Source organism: Notamacropus eugenii, chromosome 6 (assembly GCF_028372415.1).
Source record: "Notamacropus eugenii isolate mMacEug1 chromosome 6, mMacEug1.pri_v2, whole genome shotgun sequence".
NCBI lineage: Eukaryota > Metazoa > Chordata > Mammalia > Diprotodontia > Macropodidae > Notamacropus > Notamacropus eugenii.
Genome location: NC_092877.1, coordinates 78,656,587 through 78,683,653, shown reverse-complemented (window position 1 = coordinate 78,683,653; position 27,067 = coordinate 78,656,587). Strand labels below are relative to the sequence as shown.

Here is a 27,067-nt window from a genome sequence, read left to right as displayed (position 1 = left end):
TTAGTGGCTATGGGCATGTAATTTCTGCAGAGCTTAGGCTTATCTGTCCTTAGCTCATAAAAAATGCTATACCTAGCTAAGGTGTATAGCTCTCTGACTAAGACTGAGTCCTTTCTTATCAATCCTGCACCTGCCTGAGAGGAGATCAAAGCCTTCTGTTTCAGGTAACTATTTAACTTCAGAGTTAGATATTCTCAGGATCCTCTACGGCTTGGCACGCAAATGAATTTGAGCCAGACCAAAGGGTAAAACTAAAGAGATGAGGTTGTTTTTTTCCACCCTCCCAGCCATTCTTGCGTTTATTAACTATATCTGTTGAGCAAAGGTTGATTGTTTTGGTGCTTTATTTTAGCTAGAAAAAAACTCAGTTCTCATGACAATTCTATTTGATATTTGAGGTAATTGGAAGCAATTTGTTGTGGCTCCCTAGGTCATTCAGTAGATATCATGATATGGACAAATAATAAACACTGCTGAAAGTTAGATAGAGCAATTCATTCACCAGGTTACCCTAACCCAGGGTCTCCAGGTCTGACAATGTCTCTGCATAAATGCCCCCCCAGCTATTCCTGCTCTACAAGTGGAGGACCATTGGTTAACTTATGAGTTTATATTTTATACAATCATTCTGTGCCTTTCCCCTGTATCCTCAAGTCTAATTACCCTCTCCTCTGCCCTCTCAATCCCTCTTCTTTCCTGTAAACAACTCATTTCTAATTGCTTTCTTCTCTTTTCTGCTGGAGAAATGTGATAAGTCTAACTGTGAAGCATTTGCTTCATTCTCGTGGCAGCAAAAGTCTGTTCTTTCTTGAGACTCTGAGTTAACGTCATCCTCTGATTCAGAAGAATTCTGATTATTTTACATCTCCTTGTTACACTAATACTAATTCTTTGGTGTTTTCACCCCACTGAATTAGGCCCTAATGAACCAAGACTGAGAATGGTTTGAACCTTTTATTATCACTCCTCCCTCATCTCCCTACCCCATGAAGTAATTTTATCTGATTTACCCATTAGATGATCTTAGAATAAACACATCTAAGACTGGTAACCTCCTCATATCTTAGCCATTCCTTCTGATAGCATAAATTCAGGTTTGGTTGAAATAGAACTTCCACTTGTGACGATTAGGAATCTCATGTCAACCAAGTGACCTTAGATAATACAGAATAATAATAGTGTGGCTAGAATTCTTTTGGAATTGACTTTAAATTTAAAAAGTGTGAGTTAACATGTTTAGTGCACATCCTGCCAAAAGCAGCTGTGTCTAGTTACCTTGTGCTACAGCGCATCAACTGAGTATATTTTCTTCTTCATTTTTATTTGTGTTTGTTTATTATTGTTTAGGGTCAAGGAGTACAGAAGAATAGAAGGCTTGCTTTAGAACTGATGAAAAAAGCTGCTGCCAAGGTAACACCTAAGCCTCTTATTTATAGTGAAACATTCCCACACTGAGCACCTACGCACTCACTGGTTTACAGAAGTAAATGGCTTCACTATACGCAAAGATCCTGAAGGTGGAAAAGGGAGGAGAAGGGGGGGAAAAAAGCAACCACCGTATAGTGGTTAGGCGTGCTTTAGTTCCTGCACACACAGAAACCTGCCACAAAGCAGACAGAACAATTTGAAAACCAAATTCATTTTCCTATAAACATAATTGAAGCCAAATTATTTTCGGAGATGAAAATGTGATCGTTGTTCTATTGATAAGAAATAGCTTTTCTCCTTAAAATAGAATGAATACAAAGACTATTGAATTTGAAAAGCCAAAATTGTAATTCTTTGAATTCAGTCTTCTAATGTGAAAATGCTTTTTTTGTGAGTGACAAGGGTTTGAGCCATGGCCACGTTATTAGTTTTAATGGAGCATATAGCTTTGGGAAAAGCACCAGATTTCAGGTCAGAAGACCTGGAGTCAAAGCTGGCCTCTACCACCTAACACTTGTGTGTGACCTTGGGCTAATCATTTAGTTTCTCTCATCCTGGATAGTCTCTAGACTGGATGGTCTTTGTCAACCCTAAATCCTAGGAGTCCTATGAACCTGTTCTGACTTTGTTATTAAGTTCCAAAGGAGATGTTCAAAGTAGCAGTTTTAAAAGAAACTGTAGAAAGGAAGTTATGGTCTGTTTGGAGGTATTGTCTGTATCTCATTTTTTCACCACATAATTGAAAGTAAGGACCAAGCTGTGCTACTGCACATACCATCTTCTTTATGTATCATTGCCTGTTGAAAGTGGTTCTGTTACAACAATGATCTGTGTAAGGAGTCCTTAGAACTTTCCAGAAGCACAGTGAAAGCTAGAATAATGAAGTTAATTCTTCCCTCCTGTCCCTTTCCCAAATGAACACCAAGTGGCCAATGTGGATTTAGGGAGCATTCATTCTATAAGCATTTATTAAGGTTTATCGTATTCCAGGCACTGTGGTAGGCATTTGGGAGACAAAGACAAAACAGTTAGTTTCTGGCCTCATGTAGTTTGGTTTTACTGGAATTGTGAAGGAAGGGGATAAAAACCAAAGAGGTTTTCCTTCACCCATTTGGCTCCATAAAGATGTGTGGTCCTAGATGAGCCAGTGTGAGTAAAATGACCATACCGTAAAGAGCTTTGCAAATACTTTTAAAGTCCTGTTTACAAAACCAGGGAAGGCACTGACACTCCGGAGATAGGATATAGGTTTTCTCCTCTCAGTGCCCAGAAGAGTATTCTCTTATGCAGCCAGGCCTTCATTAGTGCAAATCATGAATCTTGTGAAGTTGCTATATATATATGCAGATTTATATTATTCAAAGATATAATTAAGTAAAATAAGATAATTGGTTCCAACCCAATAGAAATATTCAGTGGAAATTTAAATATAACTTCTTTACTGGATTCATGATTTGCACTAACCAGGAGCTAGCTATGTAAAATAATGCAAATGTCATGGTCTTCTGTGTGTAGAGGGATCTAGCTATACCTTTGAATGGAAAATGAATCACAATGTGCTCACTTTTGAATGCACATTAAATAGATCTTAAATAATTAAACAATAATAATTGCTTTTGTTATTATTTCCCAACCCCCTTAGAGCCGAACTCATCATCTATGCTATAAGGGATCACTGACAGCCAAGTAGAGGAATTCAGTCAAGATGGTATACAGTGGGTACCTCTGTCAAATGAGTTAACATATGTAAAGTGCTTTGTAAACCTTAAAGCACTTGTTTTTGATGTTGTTACTGCTTCTGCTGCTGCTGTTTTTATGGACGCTTAGATGACTAAAGTGATGGTAAACTGATAGGAACCCTGAATGCCAGCCATTTGGTCTCTAGTGTTACCACTGACTGGGTTAGAAACTCAGTCAGTATGTTTTAACTATTCCTATGCATTTAAGAAATAAATGGGGTGGCATGGAGTTGAAGGTTGCTCCTGCTAAAAACTGCCATGATGATTAACATGTGGTACAAATAGCGTTCCTCTTTGTTCTGGTACCACAAGAAGGTAAGGGACATCTAAGTAAATCAGGGGTACCAATACCCCACCTGACTTTAAATCCACCTTAGGCATTTATTAGCTCTGTGTCTATAATGGTAATTATGAGAGTTAAAGATCTTCCCCACCCATTAATGGGCCTGCCCATTAAGGGAAGCTTGATTAGGGGAAGACTACACCTTTGGTTAATTTTCTAATGAGGCACTATTTCTCAAGGGTTGTGATGCCCTCTGGCTCTGAAAATTTATAAATACTCTGAGGTGTGGGTTTTACTTTGGGACTTACTCACTGGAAGTGTTTGTTTGACCAGAGGAGAATCTGGGCAGCCACTAAGGAGCTTTGAAAACCCAGATGTTGGTGCTTCCCTTTCTGGTAACTACGTATGTAAATAATGATCAGATACTTGGATCTGTTGATCTGTGGTGTAGGTATTGCTTATAGTCAGACGGTTGGAAGCCCTTTCTGTTGATTTTTATTTCTGTCTCTTCTCTGAAGTTCAGGGTTCTGACTTTTCCCCCTGAACTAAGTGAATGATACATGTGCTTCATTAAAGTAGATTGTTGACCCTTAAAAAGTTGCTTTCCTTTTAGAAAAGCAGATCTAAGAACCTGTACAACAGGCCCTCTTTTGTATGCTGGGGTCCTTGCTGATACAGTGTCCGTGACCATGTTCCTCAGCCCATGTCTCTCTTGGTTTCCTCAGCTATAAAAAAAGGGGGGGGGGGGGGGAGGTGCTAATAGTATTATCTCACAGCATTGTTGAGAAGATTAAATGAGATATATTTGTAAAATGAGTAATAGCACAGGGCCCAATACATGCTAGGTGCTTAATAAATACTCTTTCCATTCCACTATTATTACTGTGAAACATGGGAGGTATATGGAAGTTCCATACTATAAAGGGGAATGTTGTGGAAATGCTCTTGACTCCAGTTAAAGTCTCTTCTCTGAATTATGAACCGAACCAATCATTCTGGAGAGCAACTTGGAACTATGTCCAAAGGGTTATCAAACTGTGTATACCCTTTGATCCAGCACTGCCACCACTAGGTCTATGTCCCAAAGAGATTTTTAAAAGGAGAAAAGGACTTATTTGTTTTTTTTTTTTTTTTAATTAATTTTTTTATTTTTTTAATGTTTAACAATCACTGCCATACAATTGTGATTTTATCCCTCCCCACCCACCCCCCACTACCTCCCTCCCTCCCCACGACTGCATACAATTCTGTATAGATTCTACATATACTTTCCTATTGAGTATATTTTCACTATAGTCATGCTATGTAGTCAGACTAAGATAAATGAAAGAATCCGTATAACAAATCAGAACATGATACACAAACAGATACACATACACAAACATGATCTGCTACATTATGTGAGTGACTTCCATATTTCTCTCTCTGAGTGTGGAAGGCATTTTGCCTTGAGGTCCACCATTGGGATTTTTTTTTTTTTTTCAGAAGTTCTTGGGTTATTACAAAAATCTAAGTCTACCAGAAAAAACTCTCACACACTGTGGTTGTTGCTGTGCATAAAGTTCTCCTGGTTCTGCTCCTTTCACTCAGCATCAGGTCATATAAGTCCTTCCAGGCCTCTCTGAAGTCTTCTTGTTCATCATTTCTTATGGCACAATAGTACTCCATTACATTCATATACCATAATTTATTCAGCCATTCCCCAATTGATGGACATCCCCTTGACTTCCAGTTTTTGGCAACTACATAGAGTGCTGCTATAAATATTTTTGTACATGTGGGACCCTTTCCCATTTTTATGATCTCTTGGGGATATAGTCCTAGTAGCGATATTGCTGGGTCAAAGGGTATGCACATTTTTGTAGCCCTTTGGGCATAGTTCCAAATTGCTCTCCAGAATGGTTGGATGCGCTCACAGCTCCACCAACAATGAATTAGTGTTCCAACTCTCCCACATCCTCTCCAGCATTTATCATTTTCTTGTTCTGCCATGTTTGCCAATCTTATAGGTGTGATGTGGTACCTCAGAGTTGTTTTGATTTGCATCTCTCTAACCAATAGTGATTTAGAGCATTTTTTCATATGATTATAGATAGCTTTAATTTCTTCCTCTGAAAATTGCCTGTTCATATCCTTTGACCATTTATCAATTGGGGAATGACTTGTATGATTATACATTTGGGTCAGTTCTCTATATATTCTAGAAATGAGGCCTTTATCCCCGAGCTTAGCTGTAAAAATTTTTTCCCAATTTACTACATCCCTCCGGATTTTGGTTGCATTGGGTTTGGTTGTGCAAAAACTTCTCAGTTTAATGAACTCAAAGTTATCCATTTTGCATTTCATAATGCATTCTATCTCTCCTTTAGTAAAGAATTCTTCCCTTCTCCATAGATCTGATAAATACACTATTCCTTGCTTCTCCAGTTTGTTCATGGTATCAATCTTTATACCTAAATCATGTACCCATTTGGACTTTATTCTTGTGTACGGTGTCAGGTATGGGTCTATGCCTAATTTCCGCCACACTGTTATCCAGTTTTCCCAGCAATTTTTGTCAAACAATGGGTTCTTATCCCAGAAGCTGGGGTCCTTGGGTTTATCAAACAGAAGGTTGCTATATTCCTTGACTACTGCATCTTGAGTGCCAAGTCTATTCCACTTGTCTACCTCTCTGTTTCTTAGCCAATACCAAGTGGTTTTGATAATTGCTGCTTTATAGTACAGTTTAAGGTCTGGTAACGCTAGGCCACCTTCCCAAGCATTTCTTTTCATTAGTCCCTTTGATATTCTGGACCTTTTGTTTTTCCAAATGAATTTTGATATTATTTTATCCAGCTCTAGAAAGTAATTGTCTGATAGTTTAATTGGTATGGCACTAAATAAGTATATTAATTTGGGTAGAATTGTCATTTTTATTATATTAGCACGGCCTATCCATGAGCAACTAATGTTTTTCCACTTACTTAAATCTGACTTTATTTGTGCAAAAAGTGTCTTGTAATTGTGTTCATATAGTCCCTGGGTTTGTTTTGGCAGGTAGACTCCTAAGTATTTTATACTGTCTACCCTAACTTTAAATGGGATTTCTCTTTCTATCTCTTGCTGTTGAACTTTGTTGCTAATATATAGGAATGCAGAGGATTTGTGTGGGTTTATTTTGTACCCTGCAACTTTGCCAAAGTTGTTTATTAATTCAAGTAATTTTTTACTTGAATCTCTGGGATTCTCTAGGTAAATCATCATATCATCTGCAAAGAGTGATAACTTAGTTTCTTCTTTGGCTATTCTAATTCCTTGAATATCTTTATCTTGTCTAATTGCTACAGCTAACATTTCTAGTACCATATTGAATAATAGTGGTGATAATGGACAACCTTGTTTCACGAAAAGGACTTATTTGTACAAAAATATTTAGAACAGCTCTTTTTGTAGTGGCAAAGAATTGGAAATTGATTGGATGCTCATCAGTCAGGGAATAGTTGGGGTAGATTATTGTAATGTAGTACTATTGCGTTGTAGGAAAATGATGAACAGGATGCCTTCAGAAAAACCTGAAAAGACTTACATGAACTGATATAAAGTAAAGTGCACAAAACCAGGAGAACACTGTATACAGTAATAGCAATACTGTATAATGATCAACCGTGAATGATTTAGCTCTTCTCCCCAATTCATTGATCCAAGAAATTCTGATGGACTGATGAGGAGAAATGCTGTACACCTCCAGGGAAAGAACTGATAGAGTCTGAATACAGATTGAACCTTGCTTTTTAAATTTTATTTTATTTTAGTTTTAATAGTATTTTATTTTCTCTAGTTATATGTAAAGACAATTTTAACATTCATTTTTTATAAAATTTTGAATCCCAAATTTTCTCACTCCTTTCCCATCCCTCTCTCCACGATGGTAAGCAATTTGATATAGCTTATCTATGTGCAATCATGTAAAACATTTCTATATTAGTCATGTTGTGAAAGAAGAAATAGAACAAAAAGGAAAAAAACATACCCCCAAAATAAAAATAGTGTGCTGCAATCTGCATTCAGATTCCATTAGTTCTTTCTCTGGATGTGGATGGCACTTTCCATCATGCATCTAAAGCACACTTTTTAAACTTTCTTTTTTTTCTTTCTGTCTTTTTTGTTTGGATTTTCTTTTGTAACATGGCTAATATGGAAAATTTGTTATGCATGACTGCACATGTGTTGTTCGGTCATTTCAGTCATGTCCAACTCTTTGTGACCCCACTTGGGGTTTTCTTGGCAGAAATACTGGAGTGATTTGCCATTTCCTTCTCCAGCTCATTTTGCATATGAAGAAACTGAGGCAAAAAGTATTAAATGCTTTGCCCACAAAGGGTTAAATGGCTAGTTAATGTCTGAGACATATTTGAACTCGGATCTTCCTGACTCCAGGTGGTGCTGTATCCGCTGCACCACCTAGCTGCACATGTTTAATCTATCTCAAATTGTTTGCCTTTTTCTAGGAGGAAGGAGAGGAGAAAGAGAGAGAGAATTTCGGAACTCAAATTTTTAAAAAACAAATGTTAAAAATTGGTTTTACATATAATTGCGAAAAATAAAACATTTCTAAAAAAATCAAAAAGATGAGGACAAGATTAATAACAACAAAGTCAAATAACTGGAAAAATCTAGATTTATTACCTAGGCTAGTCATGTCCCTAACATACCAAGTTTTTTACTTAATAGATCTTTAAAATATGTCTTAAAACACCTCTGAAGTTCTACAAGTCTATCAATGATTTGGGTATAACTTCTGTTTAAGTAAAAAAAAAAAATCCATTGTATTATCTAGTTAGATAATACCCATTTTAACAGCTATGTAAAGTTACACTTATAATCATCTACATTGTACATGGTAGTTAATTTGACAAGCAGATGTCTATATAATATGAAGCATGACTGTACAGTTACAGGATTGATTTTATTTAAACAAATATGCCAGAATTTTATAGCCAAGTGAATGTTGTCTCCTTCAAAATAGTCACACTGGAAGATTGTACAATTGTATTCCTAGGATGCTGGCATTACTCACAGCAGGGCTGAAACTCTTCTCTTGGAACTTTCATTAATATCTACAGCATGTTCTTTGGGGCATCCTTAATATGAGTTACTCTTAATCTTTTGAGTATAAATATGATTTTTGGAAATAGCTAAATGTCAGACAGAACTAGTTCTGGTGATTAAGGTGTTCACTGCTGTTTGTGGTACAAAATGAAGCATGAGGATAATGTAATTTGACTGATTTTGTATTGCAGTGAGCTTATAAACTGGCTCTTAAGGCATTTCCAAGGAGAAGTTCCAAAAATATCTTGAACAGTGGCAGGATCTTTGAGCTCAATGAACAGCTTTTCAATTATCAAGCATTTTTTTTCCTCTCTCAAAAATCCCAGAAACCCTTGTAACAAATATGCATAGTTAAGCAAAACAAATTCCTATACTGGCCATGTCCAAAAATGAGTCTTATTTTGCATGTTTAGGCCATCATCTCTCCTTCCTGAGGCTCTGGTAGCATTCCTTATCCTTGGTCCTCTGGAACTGTGATTGGTCATTCAGAAGCTGCTAAATGAAAAACAAGAACTCCCCAGGGTTTACCAGCAGGATGGTTTGTTGGTCTCTAAGAAGGCAGCATTTAACCCCATCCTGAGTAAAGTGCAAGTGAAGTTTAGAGAGATTCAGGATTCTTGGTTCAGCAGCAAGGTGGATAAGATTCAGTTTTATACCTATAGCAACAATCCAAAGCACTTCTGTGAAACCCTGAAGACTATTTATGGGCCAAAGATCTGTGGTGTATCTAAACTACTCAGTCCTAATGGAGCCCCAGGGATCAGAGATCCTTAAGGACTTGATCCTGGAGAGATGGGCATGGTGTTCTCTATAGACTATCATCATCCAATGTTGAAGCCATTGACCGTATACCACAGGTTGAAGTCAATCCCTGTCTAAGCTAAAGTTCCAATGAAGAAGAGGTTTTTGAATGTTGTTAGGCTCTTCTCATATGGCAAAGTACCTAGTGCTAATTCCATCTCAGTAGAGATCTACAAGGCAGGGGATCCACTGCTCATACAAAAACTGACTGAAATCTTCTGGGTTATATAGGAAGAGAAGATTATCCCCCAGGAATTCAAGGATGCCTCCATTATCCATATCTATAAAGGAAAAGGAAACAAGTCTTATGACAATCCTGGGTGTAGGGTTGGGGAAAGAATCCCCTCTCTTAGTCATTGCTGGCAAGATTCTTGCCAAAGTCCTTCTTATTCAGGTGATCCTTCGCCTGAAAGATGGTTATCCACCTGAGAGCCAGTGCAGCTTCAGAAAAGACTAAGAAACAGTCAACATGGTGTTTGTTGACCAACAACCCCAGGAGAAATGCCAAGAGCAGAACAGAGATCTATACACAACATTCATCAACCTGACCAAGACCTTTGGTACTATCAACTGTGAGGTAAACATCTGTTTACCTAAAAGACTATTTTATAGAGAACTTGTACAAGACCAGCACTCACACAGAGGTTAGAAGAAGCAGTACAAGGACACTCTCAAGATCTCTCTGAAGAACTCTAGTATAGATTGTGAGGCATGGAAGACATTAGCACAGCACTACCCAGAATGGCATGCCACATCAAAGGAGGCACTGTGTCTTATAAGCAAAGCAAAATCCCAGTAGCACAAGGAAACATAAATCAACAAAAATCTTTCAATATTCAAAGAACAAGGAAAAAAATTGCACAAGAAACTGAAAACTTCTGATACATAGTTTATTTTTTAAAGATTTTATACATATATATGTATATATACATATATAGTAGATATATAGAGAGAAACTATATGTGTGTATTTTATATATTTAATACATACAATTTAATGAGATAATAATTCATTTGCTCTTTTTTGTTTGTCCCCATCTGAAAAATTCGTTTTGTTTTCTTCATGCTTAGAGTGTTTTGCTGATGCTTTTTTTGGTTTTGCATATCTATCTTAACCTTTCTCCATCTAAATATCATCCTTTCCCTTCTTTCTCTTTCCTTTCTGTTCAGCCATCCTGTTTTGTTTGGCTTTAATTAAATTCCTATATGTAGAAATATGGCTGTGGAGCTCACACATAGTACTCTAAGAGAATGAAGCCTTTGGAGATTTTTGGTCAGACAGATAGTTGATGCCTACTCAGAAACAGATCTGTCCCAGTACTTTCTGAGGGACCACTAGTCCTTCGTATATGCTTATTTACCTCAATACTTAAAGGATATATAATTTTATCAATATCACTAACTTCTTCCACCAGATCCATAGCTTAGTAAATGGTTTTCATGGGTTACTATGACCAAAAACCTCATCACCCTCCATACAGACATTTCTGAATTTAGCCAGAATGGTCTTCAAATGATAAAAGTCTTTCACCAGGCTTGTTGTACTTTGATAGAAATTATCAGATTTTGGATTTCAGGGGCCAGCATTCAAGAATCCAGGAAAATCTCCATACTGCAATGAAGCATCCAAATAAAACTTAAGCAAAGGATTATGTTTGTTTAAAATGTAAAAACCAATATAATTATATCTTTACACAATACTTTAAGAAATCTAATATTTCATTTCTGTGGGCATTATTTCTACTTAATATAGGGCAGTTGAAAAAAATTAATCAATAGAAAGCCCACCTTCTGGTAATCAAGAAATTAGAGCCCTCCCTCTGAAGAAGCCTGCTCCCTACTATGGAATAGATCTCTTACTCATCAAATCTAATGATTTTTCTCAGGCCTCATTTTTCTTGAACTCTCTGAACATTTTGACTCTGTTGACCACTCCTCTCTCCTTAATACTATTTATCTTCTCCTCTTGGCTTCCCTGAACTATAACAGAAGGAATAAATACTTCAATCTTTCAAAGAATCTGTGTTCTCACTAATGGTGAAACACCCACCAATGGGATATATTGCTATACATACTCATAGGGTGAGACTCTCGTCAGGTAGATTCTCCCATAAATCCTCTATCAGAGTTCATACCAAGACCTTCTATTAGTTCACTTAACATTTTGAAAGTATTAATATAATACCTAAGAGGGCCCTCTGCTACCCCTTGGTCTTGTTACATGACTATTTTATCTCATTTTCTAGTCATCTGCCTCATTAATAATCTTTTACAATGATTTGATGTGTAAAATAGCAATTATTGCCTTTTAAAAGTCTGCCTTCTTAGACTATGCAAATTTGGGGGTTATGATTCCCAATGCATTATCTGATATATTTTGCTATGTCCTTGAGCATCAGTAAATGGCCTTATTGCTTGTAAATGGGAAACCTGGATTCAGTGCTTATGCTACTGTAAAAATGAGTCAAGTTAAGCCAAGAGTGCTGTGTTATTTTTCATGAAGAACGTTTGCTGCTCTATTTTTTTGAATTTTATTATTTAACACTCTTTTTAAAATTTTGAGTTCCAAATTCTCTCTCCTTTTAGTCTTCCCCCACCTATTGAAAAAGCAAGCATTGTGATATCAATTATACATGTGAAATTATGCGACACATTTCTGTATTAGCTATGTCATACACACACACACACACACACACACACACACACACACACTTGGCAAAAGAAAAATAAAGTGAAAAAATTTTCTTCAATTGGCACTCAGAATTGATCAATTTTCTCTGGAGATAGCATTTTTCATCATGAGTCCTTCCGAATTATCTTCATTCATTGTATTGATCAGAGTGGCTAAGTCTTTCATGGTTGATCATCATTACAATATTGCCGTTACTGTGTACAATGATTTCCTGGTTTTGTTCACTTCACTCTGCATCTTCATATAGGTCTTCTCAGGTTTTTCTGAAATCATCTCCCTTGTCATTTCTTATAATAAAATAGTATTCCATCACAGTCATATACTACAATTGATTCAGCTATTTCCCAGTTGATGGTCATCCCCTCAGTTTCTGATTCTTTGCTAACACGAAAAGAGCCGCAGTAAATATTTTTGTACATATAGGTCCTTTTCCCTTTTCTTTAATCTCTTTGGGATACAGACCTAGTAGTAATATTTCTGGGTTATAAGATATGCCCAGTTTTATATGCCTTTGGACATAGTTTCTAATTGTTCTATTGAATGGTTGGAGCAGTCCCTATTTTTCCACATTCCTTGCAACATTTTATCATATTCCTTTTTTTCTTTTTTATCATGTTAACCAATCTGCTAGATGTGATGAGGTGGTACCTTCGAGTTATTTTAATTTATATTTCTCTAGTCAGTAGTGATTTAGAATATTTTTATATAACTATAGATAGTTTTGATTTCTTTTTCTGAAAACTGCCTGTTCATATCCTTTGACCATTTATCAGTTGGAGAATGGCTCTATTTTTACAAATTTAATTCAGTTCCCTATATATTTGAGAAATGAGGCTTTTATCAGAGAAACTTACTGTAATTTTTTAAATTACTTCTTTGTCTGTGGTACTTTGTAACAAAATGTAGTTTCCCTGATTATGTCTTTTATTTAGGTCTGTTTTTGCTTTTGTTTTGTCAGAGATTGTAATTGATACCCCCTGTCTTTTTTACCTCAGCTAAAGCATAAGAGATTCTGCTCTATCCCCTTGTTTTAACTCTGCATGTGTGTTTCTGTTTCAGTTGTGTTTCTTGTAGCCAATATATTGGTGGATTATAGTTTTTAATTCATTTTGCAATCTATTTCATTTTATGGGAGAATTCATCCCATTCACATTCACAGTTATGATTACTAACTGTGTATTTACCTCCATTCTATTTTCTTCTGTTTATCTTTCTCTCTCTCTCTCTCTCTCTCTTTCTCTCTCTCTCTTTCTCTCTCTCTCTCTTTCTCTCTCTCTCCTACCATCTCCCTCCTCAAGTGTGTTTTACCTCTGAATACTGTCTTCCTTAATCTGACTTCCCTTTTATCACCCTCCTGCTTTCTCTTATCCCCTTCCCCTCCTACTTCTTTATTGGGTGAGATAGATTAACTGCATATGTATGTGTGTGTGTGTATACACATACATATATACACATACATACATACATACATATATATATATACATATTATATATATGTACATATATATATTCCTCCCACTTTGAACCAATTTATACGAGAGTAAGGATGAGAGCAAGACTCAAATGTTTCCTACCACCCTCCCCATTTTCCCCTCCACTGTAAAAGCCCTTCTTTGCTTGCCTCTCTTATGTGAGATAATTTTACTAATTTTTTCTCTCCCTTTCCCCTTCTCCCAGTGCATCCCTCTTTCTCACCCCTTCATTTTTTTGAGATCATCCCAACATAATCAACTCACACCTATACCCTCTGTCTATGTAGACTCCTTCTAACTACCCTAATAATGATAAAGTTCTTAGTAGTTACATATGTTATCTTCCCATTTAGGAATACAAACAGTTTAATTTTATTAAGTCCCTTGTGATTTGTCTTTCCTGTTTACTTTTTTATGTTTCTCTTGAGTCCTGTGTTTGAATGTCAGATTTTCTATTCATCTTTTCATCAGGAATACTTAAAAGTCCTCTATTTCATTAAATATCTATTCTCCCCCACACCTGAAAAATAATACTCCGTTTTGCTGGGTAGCTTACTCTTGGTTGTAATCCTAGCTCCTTTGCCTTCTGGAATGCTATTTTCTAAGGCCTCTGCTTCTTCAGTGTGGAAGCTGCTAAATCTTGTGTGATCCTGACTGTGGCTCCATGGTATTTGAATTCTTTCTTCCTTACTATTTACAGTATTTTCTCCTTGACCTAGGAATTCTGGGATTTGGCTTTAATGTTTCTGGGAATTTTCATTTTGGAATTTTTTCAGTAGGTGATCTGTGGATTATTTCTATTCTACCCTGTGAATCTAAGATATCAGGACAATTTTCCTTTATAATTTCTTGAAACATGATGTCTGAGATCCGGATTTGATCCATGGCTTTCAGGTAGTCCAATAATTCTTAATTTACCTCTCCTCAATCTATTTTCTAGGTGAGTTTTTTTTCCACTAAGATAGTTCACACGGATATTTTGTACCTCTTTTTCCAATTGGCCAATTCTGAGTTTGTTTTTTTGTTTGTTTGTTTGGTGTTTTTCCCTTCATTGCATTTTTGTGCATTTTTTTTTTTTTACCATTTAGCCACTTTTGTATTTTAAAGTGTTTTTTTCTTTAGTATTTTTTCACACCTCTTTTACCAAACTGTTCGGGTTTTTTTCATATTTTTTGTATTCATTCTCATTTCCTCCCCAATTTTTTCTCTCCCACTCTTATCTCTTTCTTTATAACTCTTCCAGGAATTCTTTTTGGGTTGTGTCCAGTTTGCAGGGTTTTGTTTTTTTTTTTAGAGGCTTTCCTTGTAGCTGTTTTCACATTGTTGTCTTCTGAGTTTATGTCTTGATCTTTCCTGATACCACAGTACTTTTTTTATGGCCAGGTTCTTATTTTGTTGTTTGCTGGATTTTCCAGCTTATTTCTTAGCTTTGAGCGTCATGTTAAAGTTGGACTCTGGTTCCAGGGTGGGGGCGAAGCAGGCACTGTCCCAAGCTTTATGCTTTTTTGTACTGATGCTTTCAGAGCTGTTTCTAGGAATCTGAAATTTTTTTGTGCTTCCAATATTGTCTTATTTTGGGAGAAGTATGGTCCCTGCTTTCCTTGTCTTTGGTCTTTACCCATAAAGGTCCTCCACCTACTCCCCCTACATCCCATAGTTGGAAATGCTAGGGCTCCTCTCAGCCCTGGAATGGTGACTAGGTTTCATGCTCCTCTGTAACCACAAGTACTACCTCTCCTCTCTGCCTTGGAACTGTATCAGGGTTGCTATTACCAAAGAACATCCAGTCCTGTACTCACTGTCTGCTTAGGGTCCCTTGTGATCTCTGTATAACCAGTTATTCAGTCCTCTTACCTGGGCTGAGAACTCCTGAAAATTCAGCTGCTGCTATCGCAGCCTCCTGCATGGCCCACCACTGATATTGCTACTACATGTACTCCAGGCTGGGCCCCCTCACCACCTCCAACCCGTGTCACAGACCTCTCTTGCCAACCTCCTAAGTTGTCTTTGGCTGAAAAAAATGTCTCATCATAACCTTTTGTTAGCTGTGCTGCTCCTGAAATCAACTGGACACATTATTTTAAAGCTGTTTGGAAGGGAATGTTGGGGGAATTTGGCTGAGTTGCTACCTCCACTCCACCATCTTGGCTCCCTTGTGTCCATTCTGTTTTGATGGTCTACCTAGCCTATCTATTGATCAATAACAATATCAATAATTATGTCTATATATAACAGTTTATAATGGACAGACTATCATAGCACATAGAATCCTAGAGTCTTAGAGTTGGAAGGTACATGAAGAATCATCTAGTCTAACCTCTTATCTGTAGGTAGACCTTGCAAGGACTGTTGTTTCCATTTTTACAGGGGAGTGAACCAAAGCTCAAACAATTTAAAGTGATTTGCCTGAAGGTACATAGCTGGTAAGTGGCAGAACTATGACTTTAGACCCTGGTATATGCGAAATCCAGGTTCAGTTCTTTCCACTAAGTCATTCAAGTCAATCCAACAATAAGCACTCTAGTGCTGGATATACAAAAACAAAACAAAAAATATTTCTTGTATTCAGAGTCTCTTTTTCACTGGACAATAGCATGCAAAGAGACACAGTTTGCACAAAGAGCTTTGACATAAAGACTTTGAGCCCTTTTAGTACTGGGTGACATTTTGAAAAAAATATTTTGAGAACTGCATTTCAACATAATTGACTTCTTTTGCATTCCTATGCATTTTATTTTATGCATTTAAAAATATTTTTCTGAAGAGGGGGTTGCAAACTTCACCAGACTGCCAAATGAGTCCATGACACACACAAAATGCTAAGAAGCCATTTTTAGTAGAAATTCTCCTAGAATCCTTTTAAATCAATAGCTCTAATATCAAATAGATGGTTTTTTAGAGAGACTGGAGGAGGATCTATGGAGGAGGGTAAGGAATGCAAGAAAGAGCAAAGATAGGAGAAATACAGAGGGATTTAATCCAAAAAGAGCAGGACGATGGATGCATTGCAAGTCAGGCTTTATATGGGCACCCTAGTTAGCACCTATCTCCAGCACTCTCTCTAAAGTTGGCCCCTTTCAAATTCAGTCACTTTTTTTTTGTGAAAACCTCCTCTTACCTTCCTATGCCTTCCCTTCTTCTCTTAGATGCTCAATCCCTGCTGAGGCTTTAAACTAGCTGTCAAAGCTGGGAAGGCTCAGTAGTCACAGATAGCCTTTACTTGCAAGTAGGAAGTTGTGGCAATTCCCTGCTGTGCTGATTTCATTGTTTACAGCAGAGTAACCCAAAAGATCATCAAACAGATCAACTGGAAACCTCCTTGAGCTAGGGCAGAGTTCAAACATCATGGTCCCATATGCCTCACATACTTCCAGGGCTGTTCAGAAAGTCCAGTTCCTTATGCTTATCTACCCTGATCTGCCCTGCCTACAGTAGAATGTTGCCTTCCTAAGGAACTAAGGATCATTAGAGCATAGAAAATGGGTGATAAATTTGGCCTCAGCATCATTGTTAAGATGGTAGAAATCATCGCAGCTGCTTCCATCACTACATGGATAGGGATGTTGGGGATGCTTTGATGAGTAATTCTAAATGACCCATATAAAATTCATAAATGACCCATCTGCTCTTAAAAAAGTAAGAGTAGAAACTTCTATAGGGATTACATTTGTACAGATTACTCTTATGTTCTATCACCATTTTGACTTTGTTTTCTAGGGAGAATAATTGCTTTTTTTTTTTTTTTTGGTACTGTTTCAAAATGCAGGGATTACATCAGGCAGTGAATGGCCTAGGATGGTACTACCACAAATTTAGGAAAAACTATGTCAAAGCAGCAAAATATTGGCTAAAAGCAGAAGAAATGGGGAATCCAGATGCCTCATACAACCTTGGAGTTCTTTATCTGGATGGCATTTTTCCAGGAGTCACTGGAAGGAACCAAGTGAGTAAGACTTCATGGAGCCACTACTGAGAGCTTTTTCTTTTAACTTGTCTACTTCCCCAGTGGACTTGTGGGAATCTATAAAATTAAAACACATATGAAAATGGACCACTCAAAACCAAAACCAATGAAAAGAGCCAGTGAAGTAGATATAGCCAGGCACCTAGACTGAGTTAGCTTCTGAAAGTTGTGCTCTTAATTTTATTCTGAACTTCCTGGCAACTCAGGCATTGGTGGATACAATTTCAGCTATGTATTTTTCATTATCTTGAAAAAGGGATGCATCTAAATTAGTCTAGAGAGAGAAGAACTTTGTCATGGCCATGAATTCTAGGAAGAAACGAATATTTTTTGAATGTCTTTGCATACTTAGCATTGCTGTAGGCACCTGATGAGGTCTAGATGGTTAGGCACATGGTCCTTTCCACAAAGGCTGAACAGTAAGACTAAAGTGAAATAACTTGGAATAGTATGTGATAGCAGTTATTTAGGAACTGTTTTGGATGGTACAGATTCTAAGTGGTGATACAGAAAAAAAAGGTACTCAGAGAGTATTTAGATTGGCAGAAGGGTTATTAAGCATGCACAATGAAACAAAATACGTACAGACTGTCCCAAAAATCTTAGTGCAATTTTAAGCTTCCATAGTCTAAATAAGTTTTAAGCTTTAATAGCTTGAAACTGTGCTAAGACTTTTTGGATGCCCTGTATGTATTTTTGTTCATTATGCATGCTTAATAACCCTCCTACACATCTAAATACATGACACTTATATTACTAATTATATTCTAGCTCTCATCTCTTAAAATAAATTCAAATTATGTGTATGTGTTTGGAGGGAGGGATTAGAAAAATCAACTGAGTGGATTTTCACCTGAAGTGACTGCTAGTATACTTTATGTGTGATGAACAGACTTGTTTACTGGCTAGCTTGATCCCTGGATTAGCTGGAGTAGGTTGTCACATATCAGACAGAAACCCTTCTTCAGAGGGCTCATGTCTTCTAGAACTGCTTGTCCTATCTGTTTCCTTTAGGGTATTTGAAGTTATGAGTCTGTGATAAAATCAGTCTTAAGGTACCTCACTATCTTGACACTTCTGAAATCAGCTCAGCAGAGAGGGCAGAAGAACATGGACAAGAGAGCTCTTTATTAGGCAGGCTGACGTCTTTATCTGTTTCTTTACAGACATTAGCTGGTGAATATTTCCATAAGGCTGCACAAGGAGGACACATCGAAGGAACCTTGTGGTGTTCCCTATACTATATGACAGGCAATTTGGAGACTTTTCCTAGAGACCCTGAGAAAGCCGTTGTGTAAGAAACCATGAAAAGTTATACATGGAAGAGACATTTATCATAGCAACAGCAACTGAGGGAATGGGGAAACATGATTTGGGAAACAGAAATTCTTGGGAATTCTTTACATTTTTTCTTGGGAAATCCCTATTCCACCAAGGTTTACCTTCTTTGGAATTCAGCAATTCTTAATTATCAGGCAACTGATTACCCAGTTTATGAGTTAGCTCGTTCTTTTATTCTGGTCAAAGAAAATAAAACTTAGCTAGATCCTAAAAAGCATGCGCATTTTAACAAAGAGGTGATTGGAAAGCAGGTGAAAATGAGGTTTTTAGATTATATTATAAATTTCATTTATTGGAAGGGAAGTCAACATGTGAGATGAATTTAAGCATCTCTTCAAATTATTTTTTGTTCAGAAACATGAACAAAGACATTGCCAACTTTCCAGAGGCGTTTTCATATGTAGTAATGGAAATGGGTAGTGATATGCATATCACAGGTAAATGATGTTTATGAAAAGTAAAAATTTACCTTATTGATTTCTGCATACAATACTTGTCCTTATTTAGCATAAATAATTGAGAACTGACCCTCTGTACCTGTCTTCTCCCATTTCATTTGTAAGCATTTATGAGAAAGAGCAGTCACTACAAAGCTCTAAAAAATGTATCATCATTTTTCTTCTTGACATTCAGTTGTGATTTGTTGCTATGTAAAAAATTCTAACAAGCAAAATATTCCCCAAATGGGATTTGTAGTGCTCATATGCAAAAAAAAAGAGGATAATTATTTCCACCTAATTTAATTTGCAGTGGTTTTGATATTTGCTATCCCCCTGTCTTTTATAGTTGGGCAAAACACGTTGCAGAAAAGAATGGCTATTTGGGGCACGTTATTCGGAAAGCTCTCAATGCCTACCTGGACATGTCATGGTAAGCTTGCAACACCAGCTGCATATAAATGTTTGCACTTTTCTAATTTCTTCATGTTTTTCAATTAGTTTATAGAGCTTTAAAAAGCATGTTTTTTAAACCCAACAGAATGCGGGAAAGTTATGGACTCCAGTAATGGTAGCATTTCAGAGGCTAATTGACTTTTGATTGAGAAATAGTATTTCCAGTTTTAATTATACAAGAGAACTATTTCACTGAAGGAAAACTTCACCTTCAGCAAACCAAGAAACACAGATACATTGACATTTCAGTTCACTCTGCATTTTTTCCAATGTCCCATTCCTGTGGATAACTGAGCATTTGCATTGTCCTTGGAGTTCTGAATGAAGGTTACTCTTAGATACAGGGAACTTAAGTCAAAAAGCATTTATCATGTACCAGGCACAAAGAAACGCAAAAATAGTCCCTGCTCTCAAGGAGCTCACTGTCTAAAGTGAGAGACAACATGTAAATGCTATGTAGCAAAAACATGTCGACAGGATAATGCAGATAGTGATCTACAGGAAACTGAAGTCTAGAGGTATCAAGAAAGACTTCTTATAGGATTCTAGCTGGGACTTGAAGGAAGCCAAAGGGACAGAGATGAGGGAAAGCACTCCAGGAATGAAAAGCAGGATATGGTGCAAGGAACAGTTAGGCAGCCACCGTTATTGGATTACAGAGTACATACATGTAGAAGAGTGAGTTATAAAAATACTAGGCAGATGGGAGAGGGCTAGATTAGACATGGCTTTGAAAACCACAGGATTTTGTATTTGATCCTGGGGGTGATAGGGAGCACCTGGAATTTATGGAATAGGGGGAAGACATGGTCAGATTTGTGATTCGAGATCACTTTGACAACTAAGTGGAGGATGAACTGGAATGAGGACAGTGTTGAGCCCTAAAGACTAATCAGCTGGCTAGCTCAGTAATCCAAATGTGAGTTGGTGAGGGTGGGTGGCAGTATAAGAAGAGAGAAGGGGCATATATGAGAGATGTTTGAAGGTAGTGTGAACTTGGCAAATAATTGTTTCTGGGGGTGAGAAAGAGTTAGGAGTCCAGGATGATATCAAGGTTGCCAGCCTAGATAGTAATAGGAAAATTAGGAAGAAGGGGAGGCTTAGGACAAAGATATTGGGTTCAGTTTTGGACATGTTGAATTTAAAATGTCTAGGACACCAGTTCCAGATATCCATTAGGCAGATGAGGATATAATTCTAGAGGTTAGGAGAAAGGTTGAGGCTGGATAAATAGATCTGATGGTTATCAGCATAGCTTCAAGTCACTGTCATCTTTGCCCTATGACCAGGACAGCAGGTTGCCATCCAGATTCCCGAGTAGGACATAGATGGCTAGATGGAAGGCTTACATCTTGACCTTCCATGAAGTCTGTCCTACCATCTCAGGTAACAAGGAGCCTAGGATGACCAAGACATATTTGCCAGTGCTCTAGCTTAGCTAGAAGGCTTAGAAGGCTTTCCTCCCTTTTTCCATATTATGAGTCTTCTTCCTGAGCTGCTTGGTGTCAGACTCAGCAGATGATCACTTACACACACAACCTGCTGTTTTGCCTCTCTTGGTTTTCCACATGAAGAGATCTCCTCTCAAATTCCTCCTAGCAGTACTGGGACATATGTAACAGGAACATTTTTATCCCCATCTTACAGATAAGGAGGCTGGAGCTCCAAGAAATGAATTAACTTATCTGTGGTCATGCAGCTATTAAATGTTAAAAGGCCAGAATTCAAACCCCAGGTCCCTAATTCCAAGTTCATTAGGTCATGTTGTCCCCAAATGCATGCTAAAGCCCTTTGTCAGACTACAAAGCATTGTGTAAATATATATTGTTATTATTCAAATCTTTGCCTCTTTCAAATCCATATCCCAACTCTCTATCACAATTTTCTGCTAAGCAAAACAATTTTAAACTGGTTTATTGCTTAAATTTAGACATTTCAGTAAAAATGAAAATAGCTATGCAAATTAACATGGCCCTGTAGACCATGATAGAAATAGACCATGAAAAAAATCAGACCATCTCAAACCTAACTAGGCTCTAGTAAGAATATTAATTCAGAAGTTAAATGTAACTCAAACGTTGGATAATGTTCCTTTTTGGGCTACTAGAGGTCACAGTCATGGGAGGCCAGTCACCAGGAATGTAATGTAAGAATATAATAGCTTATGAAGACTTGTCAGTGTGATAGATTTTAAAGTTAATCGCAAGATTTGCAGAGCTATGTGTGTAGGGTTACGTTTAAATATACACAGTATGGGTGTGCCTTACTTTGTACAATAGAACGTTGATTGTTAAGAACTTTTTAAGACAAATTCCATTTTCCTTGTTGACATATCTTATCATTTTGAAAGCAGTAGCAGCTCAATTTTTACTTGACATTTTTATGCCTTTGGCCGGCTTGTTGGTCCACTTGTTAATGGTCTGTTAGGAAATGCTTAGGTGGAAGTAAACATGCCTGCTTTTATCAGCTTTTTAAGTTAGAATTTTCATATTTGGGGTTCTCTTAAAGGGAAAGCATATTTGTAAAATGGTCCCAGTTGTGGGCTGTATTTTATTTTATTCTTTTTGCAAGGAATGTTTTTCTTCCTTATTAATAGCATAGGATTCTTTCTTTCATTTTCTGAATTTAAATGGCTTGACATCATGCAGAGTTTTACTTTAAAGTATCACTTTTAAAAATCTATTGTTAGTTGATATCAGATCAAAATTTGTTTTTCTTCCTCTTACAGTAATCTGACAGCACATGGATTTTTCAGAGGCCTGAATGCACTTTGCATGGTTTTTAGGTTGCATAGCAAAATCACTGATGAGCCTAATGGGTTTTTAAAATACAAGCTTCAGCCTGGATTTAAAGATTTTCAGTGCCAAAAGGAAGGAAACATTATCATCTATCTCAGAAGGAAAATGCTTACCATATGAAAATATTTTGGGGATGTGTTTTTGCATCTTCCAGATTTCCAAACCCATTTCCCTTCCCCATGCAGAAAATAGAAAATATCCTTCTTTTCTTCCATACCATGTTGTGATTTTTCCCAGTTGGCCATTTTTAATATAATGTACATAGCTGCAGTGAACCAACTTTTGGTACCACCTCCTCCTTTTCTTTTTTCCTAGTTTATAAGGAGATTTATGCTGGACATTATTTTTAACTTGTGTGTGTCAGTTCGATGAGCTTGTACTTTCCTACGTCATTCCAAAATTCATTTGGAATAGTTTAAAAAGGGAACATGAGCTTTTTGCTATATTGAAATAATATGGAAGATAATGTCAGAGCACCAGAGGTCATCTTTGGAAATGTTGAGAAATTGTCCAGGAAAGGTCTAGCAGTCAGACTTTCATGTTTAATTTCACTCTTCTCTCCTTTTACATTTATTTTATCTGGGAGCTATACATTCTCTTTTCTTTGGTCTTGAAAAGTTCTAAAGTACTTAACCTAAGAAGATGCCAGATTTGTGGCAGACTTCAGGCAAGATGAATTGATCCACCTAGTTCCAGGTGAAAAAAAATGCATTTTGTTGCACACATTTTTTTTTTAATTTATATATAGTTTAGTGAGTTTATCATATGGAGGCAGTGTGGTATCAGTTGTAGATATCTATGTAGATATACCTGTATAGAGATGTATGTATATAGATACTGAACCATTACCTTTTCATGTATGAGATTAGCCTAAATGCCCACTAAGGTACTGTTTAACACTGATTCTATGGCAAAATAATTTGCCCAAGATAACTAAGCAAATTAGTGGAAAAGCAGGAAGGGGAGAACCTAGATTTAACTCCACCTCTGCAATTGTAGAAGCAATGTAGAACTGCAGGAAATAGGCTAGATTGGAATAAAAGAACCTGGGTTCAAATCCTCTCTCTGCCACTTCTCAGCTATATGACCTTGGATAAGTAACTTTCTGGGCCTCAGTTTCCTCATATGTAAAATTAAAAGTATAGACTAGATTTCCTCCAAAGATTCCTTCCAACTCTGTCTATAATCTCATTGTTCATTCTGGTGCAGCTTCTCATCGAATGTGGTAAAGTGATAAAAATTATAATATGCTCTGGCTACTTCTGGATGCTTTCCAAGGCTTTGAGAATGGTTAATGTTGGTTTTTTTTCTACTGCAACAATACAGTATACTGTAAAAGCCACTGAACTAGACGTCAAGAGACCTGAGTTCTCAACCCAGGTTTGCCATTTATGAACCATGTGTCCTTGAGCAGGTCACTTAATGCCGAGCTTCAGGCTGCCAAAACCTAGAGATAGTATTGCTTTTTCAACTTTCCTCAGAGCTGTTGTGGAGACTGGCTGCTTTGTAAACCCGAAGATATTCTTTTAGAGAATTAGGGTGTCTCAGTAGTTATGTAATAGCTTAGGATCTCCTGGATTGTGATTTCTAAACCTAGCTCTCTGTCTATCCTGCTTTGTGACTCTGAGAAAGGGATTAATCCCTACCCCCTTGTCATTGATGTTTTATCCTGTGAAAATTGAAGGTGTCAGAATGAGAATGTGCAGGCATTTGGAGAAAAGTTCTACATAAATTTTGGCTATGGAAAAGTCCCTGGGTTTTTGGAGTTTTTTCCAGCTTCTCAGTTGACACTAATTTTGAGCAGGAGAGAATGAATATTGTTATCTATTTAGTACGAATCCAAAAGAATTTTTGCTGCTCAAACTATGAAACTTCACAGACTCTTAGATTAGTGGTAGCTAGGTGGAACAGTGGATAGAGCAGCGGAAAGACCTGAATTCGAATCTAGTACCAGATACTTACTAGCTGTGTGACACTGGGCAAGTCATTTAGGCTGTCTGCCTCAAGTTTCTTCAAATTAAAATGAGAATAATAACAGCACCTACCTCCCAAGGTTGTTATGAGGACCAAATGACATAGTAAGGGATGCATAGCATTTTGAAAACATAAAAACGCTATATAAATGTTAGCCAGTCATTATTATTTTCATTATCCTTATTAGAAAGGCTCCTCAGAAGTTAATTAGCCCACCTTGCACCTGAACATGAATCCCCTCTCCAATATGCCTGCAAGGATGTAGAACCCACTACTCCCTAGAACCCATTCTACTTTTGAACAACTCTGATTGTTAGGAAGGTTTTCTTTCTATCAAGGCAAAATTGGCTTTCCATCCTTTGTTTCCACATTTTCCCTCTAGAGTAACCAAGAACAGGGCTCATCTGTATTCCATGTAACAATGCACTTGCAGATGGCTCCTGTGTCATTTCTAAGTGTTGTCTTCTCCAGAATAAATACATCCACTTCGACCGTCTGATTCTTCCTTTCTTCTATAAATGATTGTAAATAACTGGTATTTTTACTGTAAACTTTTGAAAGAACCTAGCTACTTATTTTGCTATTATTATTTTTCTGAGGAAACCTTGTATACCTTGAGTTGAGATCTGTATTGAGGGCTTTCATGTGAAATGTAGTATTCACTCTTTAAAGCTCATCAAATCCTTATCTTTGTCCTTGGAGGATATTAGAAAGGTAGTGGGGCGGGGGAGAGGGAGGGTGTAACAGTAGGATGGAGGAGTGGAGGGCTGGAGGGTTAAGGAATGTGATCTTAGAATGACTGGTCTCCTGTCAGCCCAGGTAGAACAAGTTTAATGATCCCCCATACCAGTTGGTAGTATGAATCAGTGATGAATGAATTGGTGAAGCCATGGAGCATCTCTTCAGAGGAGATACCTATGGATACTCTTAATAATGTTTCCTTCATAGTCCCATAAGGAAGACAGAATATGTATTAACATCATTTCATAGATGCGTGGCACTCAGAGAAGTTAAACACTCTAATTTGTCATCTCATCCAATGCCACCATTTTATAAAGGAGACAACTAGAGAGGAAAAGAGGCTCCCCCAGGGTTGAAGGGCTGGTAGGCCACAGAGCTAGGGTTCAAATCCAGGCCTTCTGACTACAAATCCAGGGTACAGTCTTTGAGGAAATCTTTATGTACCCAAAGTCTAGCATACCACAGAAAGAAATAGAATTTAAGGCCCTTAGAATGGGAACTTGATCCCAGTATGTAACTAATGCCTATCCCTCTTGAAGCTCCCACTTCTTGGCATTTCTTGGCATGAATTTTGCCTGTGGCCCTGTGAATACTCTGGGGAACAGATAACTAGAGTGATTTTGCAACTGTTAAAAAATATATTAAAAAAAAGTATTGGTAAACCGCCCCTGCTGGAAGCTTCCCTGTCCCTTCTCGCTATGCACCATGGCTAATTGCTCTGCTGCCTTATGTATAATGGAGTCTGATATAATCAGCACACTCAGCAGTTACACCGCCTGTGACCTGCAGCATAGCTGAATTCAGATTTTTGTTGTCCTCATTTGGCTTCTAAATATCTATGAGTTTTCTTTCCTGGTGCTACCCTGCGTAGTAGTCACTTGGAATATTTTGGAAAAGTTGGGTCTAATAATAAATGAAATTGGAGGCAGAGCCAAGATGGCAGAGTAAAGGCAGGGACTCACCTGAGTTCTTCCCCAAACCCTTCCAAATACCTTTAAAAAATGACTCAAAACAAATTCTAGAGCAGTAGAACTCACAAAAAGATAGAGCAAAACAGCCTTCCAGCCTAAAGCAACCTAGGATATTGGCAGAGAAGGTCTGTTGCCCCAGGGTGAGAGAGGACCATGGTCCAGCAAGCTGTGTCAGTGCAGAACAGGCCCCAACAAACCAGGAGCAGGCCTTGGGGTAACTGAATCATTGATATCAGTGGTAGTTTCTACACCCCTCAGCCCACAGACAGTAAGAGAATCAGACAAGGGGTCAGAAGGAGATTTACAGATGCACCTGGGCAGGACTCTGTTGCACTGCCTATACTTGGATCTGAGTTACAGTTCTGGGTCTTAGTCCCAGTGAGAGGAGGTGTATTAGCACACCAGAACTTGTGGCCACAGTGGAGAAGGGATCCTCCTCACAATTCCAGGGTTGAAAAGAATGCTTGTGGTCACTCACAAATCAATGCACAACACAGGAGAGTAGTAAACACAACTCTGTGGATCATATCACCTTTCAAGAGCCAAAAACTTACAGGTCCCCAGAGTTACCTCTGAAACAGCTGCACCAAGAGCCTGAAGCTTGGGACAGTGCTCCCTTCACTTGGGAAGCAGAGCCCACTTTAGCATAGAGCTAAAAGTCAAGAGACAGGTTAGAAAATAAGCAAACAGGAAAAACTTCTGACCATTGAAAGTTACTATGGTGACAAGGAAGATCAAAATACACACTCAGAAGAAGATAGCAAAGCCAAAATCGCTGCATTCAAAGCCTCAAGGAAAAATATAAGTTGGTCTCAAGCCATGGAAGAGCTCAAAAAGGATTTTAAAATTAAGTAAGAGAGGTAGAGGAAAAATTGGGAAG

General features: G+C 37.5%; 1 protein-coding gene and 1 long non-coding RNA gene across 2 annotated transcripts in view; one reads left to right on the top strand and one right to left on the bottom strand.

Moving 5' to 3' along the window:
* The window catches only part of SEL1L3 (SEL1L family member 3), a 128,005-nt gene that overhangs the window by 76,841 nt on the left and 24,097 nt on the right, over positions 1 to 27,067 (top strand). Inside the window, exons 14-17 of the mRNA XM_072620398.1 lie at positions 1,348 to 1,410; positions 17,272 to 17,448; positions 18,636 to 18,763; positions 19,597 to 19,680. Coding sequence (XP_072476499.1) covers positions 1,348 to 1,410; positions 17,272 to 17,448; positions 18,636 to 18,763; positions 19,597 to 19,680 — 452 coding nt within the window. The remainder of the gene's footprint in view (positions 1 to 1,347; positions 1,411 to 17,271; positions 17,449 to 18,635; positions 18,764 to 19,596; positions 19,681 to 27,067) is intronic.
* Positions 4,771 to 27,067, bottom strand: part of LOC140511347 (uncharacterized) — a 45,068-nt gene continuing 22,771 nt past the window's right edge. Inside the window, exon 3 of the long non-coding RNA XR_011969507.1 lies at positions 4,771 to 10,953. This is a non-coding gene — a long non-coding RNA (uncharacterized lncRNA). The remainder of the gene's footprint in view (positions 10,954 to 27,067) is intronic.